Source organism: Paramisgurnus dabryanus, chromosome 16, assembly GCF_030506205.2.
Source record: "Paramisgurnus dabryanus chromosome 16, PD_genome_1.1, whole genome shotgun sequence".
Lineage (NCBI taxonomy): Eukaryota > Metazoa > Chordata > Actinopteri > Cypriniformes > Cobitidae > Paramisgurnus > Paramisgurnus dabryanus.
The window spans coordinates 17,659,935-17,674,952 of NC_133352.1; the positions used below are offsets into that span (position 1 = coordinate 17,659,935).

A 15,018-nucleotide genomic window follows, 5' to 3' on the forward strand; every position below is an offset into this window, starting at 1 on the left:
GGCTCAATGGGAGCAAGGCCATGATCCCTGGAATGAACATGAAAAATACTACCCAAACTGCTGTTTCATCTGTGGCCACGATGTGGGCAATGTGCCGCTGGCAGCACCGACATGTGGTAAATGGTCGTGCACTATAAAAAACAATGCAGCAATCAGTGTTGTGTAAGTTACTCATTTTTTTTTATTACTAGTTCAATTACATCTTTAATCATGTAATTAGATTACTGTACGAGTTACACTCTCCAAAAGGTATTTAAATACTTATTACTAATTACTTTCTAAATCCTATTTAGTAAATGATACAAAGATAGGCTTGAAAAGGCTCAAATAAATCATATAAAAGTACAAAAATTATTCTGGTCATACTTTTAAGGTCTAATTCTGACTTTTAATTATTATCTACTTTTGCTTTATTATACTCCTAATTACTGCTTATTAATACTTAGTAAATTAGTTGTTAAGTTTAAGTATTGATAGGAATTTGGTAGGATTAAGGATAACACAATATAACACAAATGATATTACAGTGAAAAGAGACAAACATTTGTTATGCATAACATTTATAAATATACCCTTTTAAAGTACTTAAAACAAATTTACAAGACTTAGCCTTATTAATGTGGATCTGACATTGATCTCATGGTGTTTGAATAAGTGTGTTGAAATAGTGTGGTGTTGTGTGTGACATAACGTCATGTTAAAAAATGAATAATGATTGCTAATTTTACTGTCTTTTACTGGCTTTACATTGAGTGACACTGAGTGTCTTTCATTACAAACATCAAATTTAAGTAAAAGAGAAATTTACTGGCCGATTGAAAAGATTTGTCGGCCGATGTTGATAAAAAAATCTAAATATCCGCCGATATATCAGAGTCTGTAATATATTGGCCTAAACTAACAACCAACCAGTAAATAGTGAGAATTGGAAACTGCACTAAAGTGTTACTGGTATTCTCAAAAACTCAAAAAAGTATTTAAAAAGAAAATTATACATAAGAAACATGCATTTTAAGTTTTAACCTTAGACTTTAAATTTTTATGTTAAATCCACTATTGTATTATATTTTATTGTTATACAGTACACAGTATTTAGGTTCAATTAAATCAGAAGTAACTGTAATGAAATTATTGAAAAAATAAGAGTAATCTCTTACTTTACTTTTCAAGAAAAAAATTACAGTAACTAATTACTTAGTAACTAGTTACACTAAACACTGGTAATAATATGTTAAATAAATTGATATGCATTGAATGCATTTACCATTAAATAATTTTGTTACACAAACATCTATGTTTCCTTTCAACAGGTTCACGTTTTTTTTAAGTTTTAAATTGGATAAGACTTTTTCAATTTTTCCCAGTGCTTGTATCAGCCTAGAAAATGTGAAAAAGCTAAACATAGTAACTTGGTTTGATAAACTGCAAGCATGTGAAAAAATAGGTCATTGAAATTTGGCTCCCCTTGTGATGTCAGAAGGGGATCATCTTAATCCGCCCCTTAATCTGCACTATCCAACCATGGCACTGCCATTTAGTGCAGAGATCAACTCATTTGCATTTAAAAGGACACACCCAAAAACGGCACATTTTTGCTCACACCTACAAAGTGACAATTTTAACATGTTATAATAAATTATTGATATGGTATTTTAAGCTAAAATTTTACAAACGTACTCTGGAGACACCAAAGATTTATTTGACATCTTAAAAAAGTCTTGTAAAATGTCCCCTTTAAAGAAACTGACCAGTCTTTGGATTGCGATGTTATCCTGAATATTGTGTTCCTCTTTTCAGTTCCCCTTGGGTTAAACATGGTGAAGTTGGGCACATACCTAGTCTTGTATATTATTTAGTCAAAAGGCACAATGCAAAATGTGGTTGGTTTTCTCGTAACATGATACGAAATCCCCCAAAAGGTCCCACAGATAGCGAAACCAAACGCCACCCACATCAAAATCGGATATATTTTAAACATATCAGATCTCTGTATGTGCACCATGGCAATAGCGTTCGCTTTCATGACATCCCCAAATTGCGTCAGTAATCTCTTGAAATGTAAGTACTCTAAAAACTTTAAAGATCTCGTTAAAACTAAAACAACAAGTTATGCCTGAAACCATCTGGGAAAAAATCTTGGATAGATTATTATGGTCTAGATCTTGTAGATTTGGAAATGGAAATGCTTTTTTCTATTTATGTGTCATATAATTTAGTAAGATCTGTTATTTGTATCCCTCTGTAATGTTATGATATATTATTTTTGTGTGTTACGTTCAACGAAAATACAAAAACTCCGTTACGTAACGCCAATATTATTAATGAGTCAAGCGTCAGCGGAACAGGGTGTGGGTGTATCACACGTACGTATACGCCTGCCACCTGGTTAAAAAGATAACTGAGTACATTTAGCAGTTTCTGAAGTTGATGTCAAGTGAATAACGTCTTATTCTGATCTAAGGTAAGAAGACTTACGATTTAGTCCATAGGGAGCTTTAAATGTGTATGAAGGTAAGCTAATGCTAACGCTAGCGTATAGAACGCAGCTAAGCGACAGTAGCTTAAGGTCAAAGTCTGACTGTCATGTCAGAACTGGCCATGTTTTGTTTGTTTCGTCTGCTGATACGTGCTACGTTTAATCGCTTATAAAGAAAGCAAAAGACAAACAAAGTTTGCCGATCTGGAGGTCAGTACAGTGACATGTAAAAACGAAACCTGTCGAATGTTATCGTATAGGTTTGCAGAAATGCAGACCGTGGCTTTTAAAATGTGTGTTGAGTAATGTATTTATGCCTTTTGCTCTGCTAAAAAGCCTTCCCACAGCAAAAACATTGCATTATAAAGTTGTACTATACGTCATAATCACGATGTATTTGTTTATGAATAAATGTATTTACCTAAATATCGAAATCAAGTCGTCATTGTGTAAAATACTATACGCGACAAACTGCTGTATGTGAAAGCTTTTGATAATATAAAATATATTAAAATTAATATAGCATATATTGTATCATAGTATATTTATATTCTTACTGTATAGGCCAATTCGCACATTTTTCATTTTTGTGTGGGCGTTTTTTATTATAGGGCATGGCATAATCCATACTAGGAGTGGTAATTTCTACACTAAACTATACTATACTGTTATGATTCGTGCTAAGGGTTACTGTAAGTAATTGTCACATACATGTAAGGTCATTTTGAAATGAGGTACAGTCATTCCTTGTCCTTATGAGTTATATAGGTCATTTAAGTAATTTTTTACAGTCAGTGTAAAACCATGTGATGTACTTATGCATAATGTTCGTCAATCTGGCATTTAGGGAATGTCAGTGCACTGACTTTATGAATGCAGTTGTGAAGTGCTCCTCTGATCAGCATGAAGGATGTTATATTTGCACATGCTGAAGACACTCGTGCACGTGACTGACAACACCCCTGTCTGTTAAAGACACAGTAACACTAGTGTAACTTTGACAGATACTACTACTACATTTTAGTTTTGTAAGTTTTCTTGAAACATTAAACTGCAGGTTTTATATTATAGTGTCTCTCAATGAAGTGTATACTGATATGAATCATGTGTAAACAATGCAGACGCAACACATTTTTCCGGTTTCATTGCCTAACTAAGGAATGTTCTGATCAGCCCAGCACACGCTGTTCCTAGTGACTCCGGTTGTTATTACGCATTCGTCATGGAGATAACACATGACCTTCTATTTCTAAAGCCGTGGTCACACTAGACTTTTCGTCCCATTGACTTATATTCATAAACAGACAAATGCATCCGGACGGAAATGCAATGTCCGACAAATACTTGCGTGCTTAAATTCTAGTGTGACAGCAGTTTAAGGGAAGTAGACTAAATCACCTGAAGCTATAGAGAATGAATTAGCCATAGAAGGGAACACTCCATTTAAGGGTCAAAATCACTATAAAGTGCATTTGGTGTCTTCATGCCTTTGGGACTTGTTTTCAGGACAGGGCTTATTCTAGTCCCAGGCTAAAATGTGTATATATAGGGGTTGGCTCCTAACACCCAGAACACATAAAGTGTATTTCAAGGCTACAGGTGAACTTTTTTAAAGCTAATTTGGTTCATATTAATATTGTTTGTTTTTTGTTTTGGACAGAAAATTTGATATTGCAAGTATGGCACAGTCTAGTCAGGACAGCGGCATTGAAGCTGACCATGCAGAAGTCTTGTCATCAATGGATGATCGACTGCATTCTTTCCAACACTTCCCTCGTTCTCAAGCGGTTTCAGTGAAGCGACTGGCCATGGCAGGGTTTTACTACACGGGACAGGCGGATAAGGTGCGCTGTTATAGTTGCAATGCAGCACTGGACAACTGGAACAAAGGTGACGTCCCGTTGAAAAGGCATCAGCAAGCATCTCCTTTCTGCATGTTTCTCAATTGTGCCCGTGGCATGCGTCCCATAAACAACTCGTCCATCCTAAACAGCGGCTCTGATTATGACGAAGAGGCCGAAGCCATGGAGTTACAGCTGCGCACGGGAGAAGTTATGGATGAGACCGTGTATCCCAAAGTGCCACACATGAAGAGTGAGGAAGCTCGATTGAGAACTTTCAGCAACTGGCCAGTGAATTCGCCGGTGCAGCCCAGCGACCTGGCGGAGGCGGGCATGTTTTCTCTTGGGAGGGAAGATAGCGTGCAGTGTTTCTGTTGTGGAGGGATGCTGGCTCAATGGGACCAGGGAGATGATCCCTGGAATGAACATGAAAAATACTACCCAAACTGCTTCTTCATCTTGGGCCACGATGTGGGCAATGTGCCGCTGAAAGCACCGAGACGTGTGGTGAATGGTCGGGAAGCGCCTCTGGAGACTTTTGAAGGGCGATTGGATACCTTCATAGACAGACAGCATCCAATAGACCATGAGAGATTGGCCAGAGCTGGCTTTTACAGCACAGGTATTAACTGCTGACATGTTTTATTATTAAGTGCTAACTAAATGTAACAAATGTATCTCAATTTTTCCACATTTAAATGCTTAAGCTCACTTCTGTCTCTCATAAAGTACTACTTAGGCTATGTTAAAATAAAAACAATCCTTTACTGGTGTTTCCAAACTACACGCAACTAAAAATCCATGTCACATGACTATTCATATGTACTAGTCTAGGCATGCGTGTACAAGTGTATAAGAGCCGGCAGCTTTTCAAAAAGCTCAGTTTGCAAGTTTCAAAAACGTAATAATGTAGCAAACGTATGAATTTTAAAATGAAAATATGCTAGTGTAAATGTAACTTTATATAGCTTACAGAAATAGCTTTTATCCAACCAACCTGGTGTGCCGCTGACAAACTGTTGTGTTTGGTCATACAGGGGACAGAGACAAAGTGATTTGTTTTAAATGTGGAGGAGGGGTGAAGGACTGGCTGCCCGAAGAGGATCCATGGGAAGAGCATGCCAGGCACTATCCAGGGTAAATAACTTGATATACATAGAAAGTTGGGTAATTTACTTGTTATTGTTAAAAACTGGTATAATTTTTGTATTGTGTCAATCATGTGTGTGTGTGCGGCTATTCAATACAAAATTAATATGATTTGCTTATAATTGACCCACAGTTGCAGTTTTCTTCTGGCAGAAAAAGGAAGTGAATATGTCAGTGAAGTACAACTCAGATATCCTAGGGGACAGCATTCAGTAAGTCATTACTCATCATTTACAAAACCACTATACATAAACCATTCACATCACTCGCGATTGTGTCAGGTTTATAGGTGGGCTACATGAAGTGAGAATCTTTAAGGAGACTTGTTTCTTAATCGAAAAATCAATAAATTGCATCCTGTCTTGCTGTTAGAATTGAAATATTTGTAATATTGTCTTTTAACAGAGGCCCAATCAGAATGGCTTATCAAGTCATGAGGAAGGTAAGGCTTTTTGAGTTTAATTTACTAGCAAATAAAATGAAGTCTCATGCATAATTTATAGTCACGCATAGGTTTTTTGCTTAGTGTACTACTGTGGGTTACCTGCATGGATACTGCCTACTAGCAGTCTGCATGTGTAATTACATGTCGACACGAACAACGACTCAGAAGTATGAATGAAAACTGGCGCGTAGTCCACTGTGTTGTACGCAGAACTATAATGAGCACCTTATCCTTAGATGACTGCTCTCTGCAGTACATTTGAAAACTTGTGTCTTCAGACATTAATAGCGCTTTTCCAATCTAAGATGGGTAAGCTCTGTTTCCACTTATGCCTGGTTCTGCATGGCACAACTGCAAACCATTTCCAGCCCAGATATCTGATGTCTAAATGCTAAGAATTGACAATGTGCGTGGAACGTTCTTAAGAGCATGGGTCTTACACAGGGGGTCCGTGCTGGTACTGGGGGTCCTTCAAATAATGTTTAAATGCAAATATTTTTTGGAAAAAATTTTAATGCATTCAACTTTTTAATGCAAGTTGAAAAACTTGAAGTGAATCGTCACTCATTTGTGTGGTGGGATCTTTAGTATACTTGGGTAGCTTTAACAGCATAAATAGTGTAATACTTAGTTTATAATCATAATGTAATTAGTTATAGCCATATAGTTATAGTAATAGTCATGCCTAGTATTTATTTATTTGTATAAAATTAATTAATTAATTAAAAAGAAGTTTATATTTCAGTGACATGTGGGAACAACAGCTGAGCACTGTTGTGTCTCTGTGTTTCTTTTCAGCTAAATTAAAGTCAACAAAAAATTTTAAGCAGCAAGTTTAGAAATTAAATCCTATAGCTGGCACTTCCCTGATAATGCCTGAGGTGGCTTATTGAAACCCAGGAAGTAAACGTGAATATATTAAATTGTGCATTCAGTGTGTTGTGACGCCGCTCAGGATTGGTCATTCGTCTGTTGCCTGGCAACAAATTCTCTGTAGTGGGAAAAGCATGATATTTGAGTCAAGTAAACACAGATCAGCTAAAAAGTAGTCCTAAAAAGCAAAAATAAACGATCATTCTCAATGATGATGTGTGTTTGCTATTAACATGGCATTTGTCTGTAAACTCTTGCGTTACCAAGGCTATTTTCAGCCTCATAGTGAAAAATGAAACCATAATCGTACCGTCTTGGTCGGCTACTTCAGAATGTTTTTCTTTCTTACTGCTCTGATTTGTATGAGTGGCTCTCAGAATAATGAATGAAATAACCGTACACACAGTACTACTTGGCCATTGAATGTGTACTTACTCATTTACTTAATTATATCAATTATATTGATAGATGTTTAAATTCTAGAAAAATCTAAATAACAGCAAAAGCAGTGCAATTAAGAAAACACCTTTAGGAAACAGACGTTTCTGAAAGGTAGTTTGGGAACCATTATGGTTTCCTCTGCTGTATTTGGGTGCATTCCTCTGTTCCGTTGCCAAGGTTTTAACATTGTGTTTATTTGTTTTTTATTACAGCAAAGGACCCAATGACAAAACTTGAGCAACTTCAGAGAGAGAAGCTTTGTAAAGTCTGCATGGACCAGGACATAAGCATCGTCTTCATTCCCTGTGCACACCTGGTCACCTGCGAAAAGTGCTCAGAGTCTCTGAATAAGTGTCCCATCTGCTGTGCCACCATTGCACAGAAGATAAAGACCTATATTGCCTGATCTCCAAGAGACCCCAACTACGAATTAAACCCTAATGCTCACTGAATGCTTTGGAAGTCAGTCATTCCTTATAATGGAACATAAAGTTATATGTGATTCAAGATGTGTATATGTTTGTAAATATGTATGCTTCCAAATATCCAGAGATACTACAATTCTATGAATAAAATTTAAAATGTATTTTTTACGAAGTCACAAAATTAACAAGTTGTACATTTTAATGTATATTTTGATGAGAGATTGGCAACACACTACATTACTACAGTTTAATTCATTTTAATTTATTATCTATTGCAAGACCAAAATCTTTCTTTTAAAAACAACTGTGTGACATTAATTTTATTTCTTTTTAGCATAATAGTTTGATGTTAATAACCATGGTGCCTTTATAGACTATTTTTAAATAACATTTTTATTGTATTATAGAAATTACATTATCATGTATGATACATGTAACAGGATAATTACTTTAGTTTAGACTTGGAATTTGACCAAGGTTAATTAAACTGTTTAATCTTAATTACAAAATTCAATAAAATCTTTATTTATAATTTATTTATTTGTCTTCAGTTTTTTTCTAACTATAAATTAAAAACATACATATTGGATATGTGAGTCTCACAGAGTTTGTGTTTGCAGTATTCAGTTAACGTACCTCTATACCCTAATTTACTTTATATTAACAATTACTAATTCATGTTTATTAATAACCCACTTAAAAGTAATATTTGCCTACTGCAAACTAGTCACTAACCTCCTTAGACGAACTAACTTCACTGTTTATTGGAGATAAGCGAAACGCAGCGTGCTGAGGACATCTGCTGGTTACAGCTGCGGAAAATGCAACAAGAACAGCACATTTGCACGTTCAGTAATATGTAAACACTGAAAAAGTTTTAGAAAAGGACAAGTTCAATAGTAGTTAATGCAATTAAAGGAAACGTTAAATGAGTAAATTAAAGTGGTCGTTATCGCTTATAAAGCTATTTGTCGTTATGGTTATCGTTGTGTGAACGGCCCTTGAAGTCTTGAAGGCCAGTTTCTTCTACATGCGGATTTTGTCAATGTTTTACTCACTCGTTCACATAAATTAAGGCTAACATATACTATACTACAAGGCCAAAAACGTCAATTTTGATTTCATCGAAACCACTAGACTAGATGTAGGCTACGTCTGCAACCTATTGTAATTTCAGCACTGACCAGCAGGTGTCAGCTCCACACAAGCAGTTTCCCTGACTGATCGGAACAACAAACCGAACGGAGCAAGCGGGGAAAGAGTGTGTCCAAAACCGCCTCTGACCGCCACTTTCAAACTACATCCATGAAATAGCTGCGAATTTCAACTTTAACGCCACTGGAGTTCATCTAATTCGTCAAAAAGTGCTCATAAATAATCCGGGGACGTCCCTGACAACCGGGTAAGTGTTAAAATGGCGGAGAGATTTATAGAAATTAGTGGCTTTAGGGTTATTTGGATGATGTGTTAGCCGAGCTAGCCTGATAAGCGAGGCACCGGATCCGAGACATGAGCCGCTGCGCTTCCGTAGTTGCATTTATGTAACAAAAACACATCGTCTCGCTCCCTTAAAATGAAAACTGCATTATCATGAAATTTTGGATGTATATAGTTTGTGTGTTAGATGGCGTTTCATAGGTAAATAGTTAGCTAGCGCGCTAACCTTACCCAGTAGCTCAGTCAGGAACACAAATTGAGAGGCAAGATGGAGGACGAGGACGCGATGTATTTCCCCCTCTTTTCGAGATGGAAATGCTGATATCGCACACGTAATACTAATTGAATTAGGCGTTTTGTTTATTAAAAGTACGAGATGTCAATTTTTACGCTTTGTATGTAAACATGCGCTACGTGCGCGGTTCCCTTTCATAATGAGTGGAAACGATAGGAGCCAAAATGGAGAATCCCGAAAACAGCTGTGCTGGATTGACTTCAAGATGGAGATTTTGCTCTTTTGATCGTGTTTTTGTTCCTTTCGTCCACATAATCTGCGTTATTGCAATCTTAGCGTGTATTTGCCCTTAAGGGCTTGCCGTAAAACGTTAATAAATGTTCGCTTTGAGTAAAACACTGGTAGTAATCGAGTAATATAAGAAGTACGATGAGGAGGAGTTTGAAAGCGTTCGCCTGAGCTCAGCTCTTAACTTCACATAACGTTACTAGCTTCATAAACTACATATCTTGCTTTCTGGATTATTATGGCATGTTTTATGTATGTAAGGACACTTTACCCAACCTTTGTTTCAAATATAAACAAAGTAACATTTGTTTGTGAGCGCAGGCCATGTGTACTGACACGCCGGTAACGTAATTCACACACAAGCGGTTGCGGACCCGCGTTAAGTTAAATAAAGTAACTGTTAACGCAAAAGTATGGCGCAGTACAGTCGGTTTTGGTCACTGTCATTGGTGCTGCGTGTTAGCTTCTTGGTGCTACTGTCTGTCATAATGGCTGTGGATGAAAGCGTCGTTTGGCGCCACTTTTCTTTCAAACGCATTGTCGATTGTGATGTTGTCGCTTTTGAATTCCCGCCTTATCACATTGCATTCTGTAATAAATCTGATCTTACGTCGCCCATGTAGTGTAAATGCTGATTTTTACATCTTTGATATTACATAACTGTTCCCACGTTCTCAGCACGCACGTTGCCTTGCATTTGCTACATTGCGAATTTCTTTCTGCTGTTTTGTCAATAAACTCGCTTTTAATTAATTTAAATTATCTATTTGTCTTCTTTGTTTCGTGAGCAATTGCATGTACTCAATCACGTCTGAGACTAAACGGGAAATAGATTTAGACCTTTTCGCAATCTTGTTTTCGTCGTATCTCTTCTGTTGAGATAACTCATGGACCTTCTGACTGTAATTCATGTAGTTTCACAATTTATTTTTCCTGATTTGCACATTGAAGCACGATGCAACGTAAATCGTTTGCATAGTCTTCCTAAATGTTTTGGTGCAGATAACTTATTCAGGATCGAAGTGTTTTTGTCATATTTGTCAAATGACATTTTATACATGCTTGATGTAAGGATCAGTCTCAACTACAACATAATACCTAATAAAGAACAAAGTAAAATAGTTATTTAAACGATATCTCTAACAAGAAAACGTGTATGCATTTTAAGTTAAAGCAGTGTATAAATGCGTCATTTTTACAGCGTCGGCTGGACTACTCTCTTTTCGTATTTACGTCCACCAATGACACTGCCGCTCTCTGATTGGATGCTGTAGAAAAGCAAGGCGGACGTGTTGCTTCCTAATATGGGCAGAGAGGTAGAAATGTAGCTCCGGCGTTTCCTGGAAACTGTGGAGTCGGGATAACGAATCAGCGTGCAGCGGCTATCGGGATATGGCAGCCTCAGCGAGACACGCCTCCTTGTTTTCTTTATGAACTGCTGGCACATCATGAGCCATAGCTTTCACAGTTTAGATCAGTAGCACTTAAAGCTTTTGTGTCCTGGTGGTGTTTCTTTAGTAATTTTTGCATTTATGTTTGTGTTTTAATATATAAAAAGGGCCACTGTAGATTCTTAATACATTTGTATGACAAAAATAATTTTGCTATACTTAATTAAATACATTTTAAGTAGGTAAAATTACATATTTTTTACTCATTTAGTAGGTATGATGACAACATTTTCAAAACCCCCAAAGCTTAAAATTTATCACATGACTAGACAGAGCAGACATTCCCATTTACAAAGATACCTGGATTGTAAAAATCATTAGAGGATTGAGAAAGTTATGATATATTTATTATTAGAAATCAGAGTAAAAAGTTATTTATAGATGTCAATGTAAGGTGTGTGACCGAAAATGCTGCTTATTCACGTGTTTTTGATTGTAACTTTCTCATTTCATCAGATATTTGCATGAAATTTCAACAGATGGTAGAATTTTGTTCTTTCAAATGAAATCATGAACGGACGGTCAGTAATCTACCACCACAAACATGATTCATTTAAATACCTTCTCCTCCATAGGTTTCAATGAAATTTCGTCGGTACCAAGATAAAAGATATATATATTTTGTCTGACCTACCTTTCATTAGTGTCCAGAGTTTAAGTGGAAGCACACCGACCGGTGAATGTGACAGAAATTTTCAAACAGTTGCTTTCTGCAATGTCAACATTACTACTACTGCTGGGGGTACCTGACTGTCTTGGAAGGGCGTGGGGGAGGGGAGACTTCAGGGGAGAGTGAATCGCTTGAGTAATACAACATTTCTGAGTATTAAAAATTAAAATATGTACTAATCATTATGCGACTATTAAAGGCTGAAATTTTTTAAATCCAGGTATCTTTGTAAATGGGAATGTCTTGTCTAGTCGTGATAAATGTTGAACTTTGGGGTTTTTGAAAATTTTGTCAAAAGTACCTAATGGCGCTTTTCCATTGCATAGTACCCCACGGTTTGGTTATTTTGGGTCGGGTCAGCTTACTTTTGGCAGCTTTTCCATTGGGTGGAGTACGTAGTACCCGATAATTTTTTTCGTACCACCTCGGTTGGGGTTCCAAGCGACCCGAGCTGATACCAAACGTGACGCGAAAACACTGTAGGTCACAGATTGGTCTGAGAGAAGCGTCATCGCTATAATGTAAATATTAGCTTTAGCTTACTGCTAGCTTGCGCTGTCTGGATCAAACATGTTGGTATCTGTGTTCTGCTATAAGTTTCCAAACACCCTTTTAGCGATGAAAAACATCCACAGGTTGAGAATCTGGGACACCATAACAGTTTTTTCCAGACTTGCAGTTTGTGGCGGCACATTCGCGACTTGCACGTCCGCATTATATGCCTAAATGCAACTTGAATGAGGCTCAGCGGAGCACCGTCGGGTGTTTGAACAGAAACTGTCATGTGAGACAGAGGTAGTTATAAACACGATGTGCAAACATCTATTTGTGGTGGCCAATTTTAATTTTGTGGCAGACTGAGAAATAAATGAATGTATGGGAATGTACAACAACGCTCTCACTTGTATGATGTCACAGCAGTAGGCAGCGTAAATATAACGACACGCCTATAATTCCTCCCACTGCGAAGTGATGGGATTTTGGCTAGGTGCGCGTCAGGCTACGCACATGGATAACATACGGTGTAGACAATAATGAAACTATAAAGCTCCACAATCCAAAGTACAAAGCATATAAGCTTCATATGACACGAAACGCAGCCCCTCTCGACGCAAACAAGATGTTGCAGGCTGAGTTAGGCAAGGAAGCAATTGTTGTATACTAAGTTTAAGTCCGAGTATGCAAACAACACTGTGTGAGCTCAATTTATTGGGTTTGTTGCAGATACAATGAAAAAAGCCTAACCAACCTGATTCGCCCACTTTATATCTTTAATTACTGATTGAGACTTAGATGGGTTTATGAAGGAATGCCACAGTATTTATGATGAGATGAATGAGAATGTATCAATTTGTAATAAATAAATGTATGCATTAAACACTTGAATGAAGATTCGGTATTTCCTTCCTACTTGCCCCAACTCATGGCTCTGGTGCTACCAAATTAAACCTGGAGAACCCAGGAAAATCCAAAAACCCATTTATTCTATTGAACAAATTTGACCCCGTGGGTTCTCCATGGTTAAATGTCACCCCTTTCAAATTTTTGTTGAATATTAGCCTTAAAGGGATAGTCACCCAAAATTGAAAATTCTTTCATCATTTACTCATTCTCATGTTGTTACAAACCTGTATAAATTTCATTGTTCTGATGAACACAAAGGAAGATATTTTGAGAAATGTTTGTAACCAAACCGTTCGTGGAACTATTCCTTTAATGTTAAGATAATGTGCTTCAAAACAGTGACAAAATTTGCATTTAAAAGATACAAGTTAAAAACTTAGAAGAGATGGGCTTGAGTACTTGAACGTGGCATCAATTTAAGGTCACGAAAACGATGATAGTGTGGGTTTAGTTATTTAATGTTTTTTTTTTTTTTGTGGTTATGGTGGCATTTGAAGGTCTGGTTAGCGTCACGAGTATGGTAGTAAAGACTAGGTCCGTGTTTGAGTTGTGTTGTGCTACGCAGACCGGCGTATGACATCAGTACCATGCATGATTCGAAAGCACACAGACAAGTCCGCCCCCAAAGCACACCTGCGCTGCGGCAACCCTGCCGATCTGCGCTGTGCTGTGAAGCTGAACATGCTTTACATCATTGAGGCACTATGTTTTCAAAACTTAGGACGCAGTGATTTTCGGATTTACTTTAGTAAGGCGAAAATACAGTCAGCCAGCTGCAAAATGTAATGCAAAAAGTTCAATGGGTTATCATTTCATATTTAAACATCAAATGTCAAGAGATACCAGAGAGCCATACGAACATAACATCTTGACTGAGAACAGGTGAGAGGACAACGACAGCTAATTGCTAAAATGATAGCAAAAGACTTAAAGCTTCTTAATGATATGAAGCTTGTGCTTTGTTTGGACATGTTTTAAAGCGCGCTGTTTAGTCCACAACCAGAGTTAAACTTTCTGTCCAGTACATAACTTGGTTTAAGATGTCTTGCATTTTGTGCAGATAGATGCACGTTGTATAAAACATTTATGTTTGATCAAGGCTTAATTTGTAGAATGTGTCATATAGAAATCGCTTCAGTTTGTGTTTATTAACCCTTTAGTTTCACTTCATTACACACCTATTCCTGTTAGAGGTTTCACTCAAATAAAACTTAATTTTGAAGAAACTATGACAAAAATGAACACGTATTAGATTATTAATGAATTTAAATGTTTTTAACAGATACCTCTAATGGGAATAGCTGCGTGATGAAGTGAAACTAAAGGGTTAATAAACACAAACTAAACCAGATGTTGTAGAACGTCTGGCAAACAATGATAGATAGCGCAAAAATTGCAAAAACTGATTATTTACCACTATTAATTACATTATCTTAAAGGAGTGTAACTGTAGCATGTAAATAATGCACATGAATAAAGTGAGCACATGAAACCTTAGCAGGTTGCTCAAACAACAAATCACCAGCTAACTTACTTTAAAATTAGACAGGCTTAAATAACCCCAAAACATAAGTCCACTTACAGTTCTCACGGACACGTGTTTTATCAACTGGCTATCCTCCAGACATGACGGACCACGTCTTATCTAATTTCGGCCGTGTGGTGCGCTTGCACGCTCGCGGTGTGAAGCGTGTCTGCGCTATTCTCCGAGATGTTTTATCAACTGGCTAGTTATCCTCCAGACAGTGACGGTCCGAACTAGGGCTGCACGATTAATCGAAAAAGAATCACGATCTCGATTCATACATATAGGCGATCTTCATTTTAAATGACGGCGATTCACTTGCATTTACAGTATTTCCCTGTATTCAGTTTCTGCGTTC

The 15,018-nt window shown here is 37.0% G+C and overlaps 2 protein-coding genes and 1 long non-coding RNA gene across 7 annotated transcripts in view; 2 read left to right on the top strand and 1 right to left on the bottom strand.

Moving 5' to 3' along the window:
* On the bottom strand, positions 1-10,576 carry LOC135754527 (uncharacterized). The gene is made up of 3 exons (XR_010534472.2): positions 9,319-10,576; positions 8,386-8,462; positions 1-131 (listed from the first exon to the last, which is right to left on the bottom strand). It is a non-coding gene; the product is annotated as an uncharacterized lncRNA (long non-coding RNA).
* Positions 1,917-8,186, top strand: xiap (X-linked inhibitor of apoptosis). 3 transcript variants are annotated; one of them, XM_065266507.2, is made up of 6 exons: positions 1,917-2,058; positions 4,137-4,939; positions 5,355-5,454; positions 5,600-5,678; positions 5,872-5,908; positions 7,438-8,186. In XM_065266507.2, exons 2-6 carry the CDS (start codon positions 4,156-4,158, stop codon positions 7,629-7,631), a joined length of 1,194 nt encoding a protein of 397 aa, XP_065122579.1. In that variant the 5' UTR covers positions 1,917-2,058; positions 4,137-4,155; the 3' UTR covers positions 7,632-8,186. The 3 variants fall into 3 exon arrangements, with proteins under 3 accessions (XP_065122579.1, XP_065122577.1, XP_065122578.1); XM_065266505.1 differs by lacking the exon at positions 1,917-2,058 and adding an exon at positions 2,305-2,461; XM_065266506.2 differs by lacking the exon at positions 1,917-2,058 and adding an exon at positions 2,545-2,686.
* Positions 8,853-15,018, top strand: part of stag2b (STAG2 cohesin complex component b) — a 25,370-nt gene continuing 19,204 nt past the window's right edge. For all 3 annotated transcript variants that reach the window (XM_065266681.2, XM_073812234.1, XM_065266682.2), the window contains exon 1: positions 8,853-9,052. The gene's annotated coding sequence lies outside the window, so the exon portion shown is untranslated. The remainder of the gene's footprint in view (positions 9,053-15,018) is intronic.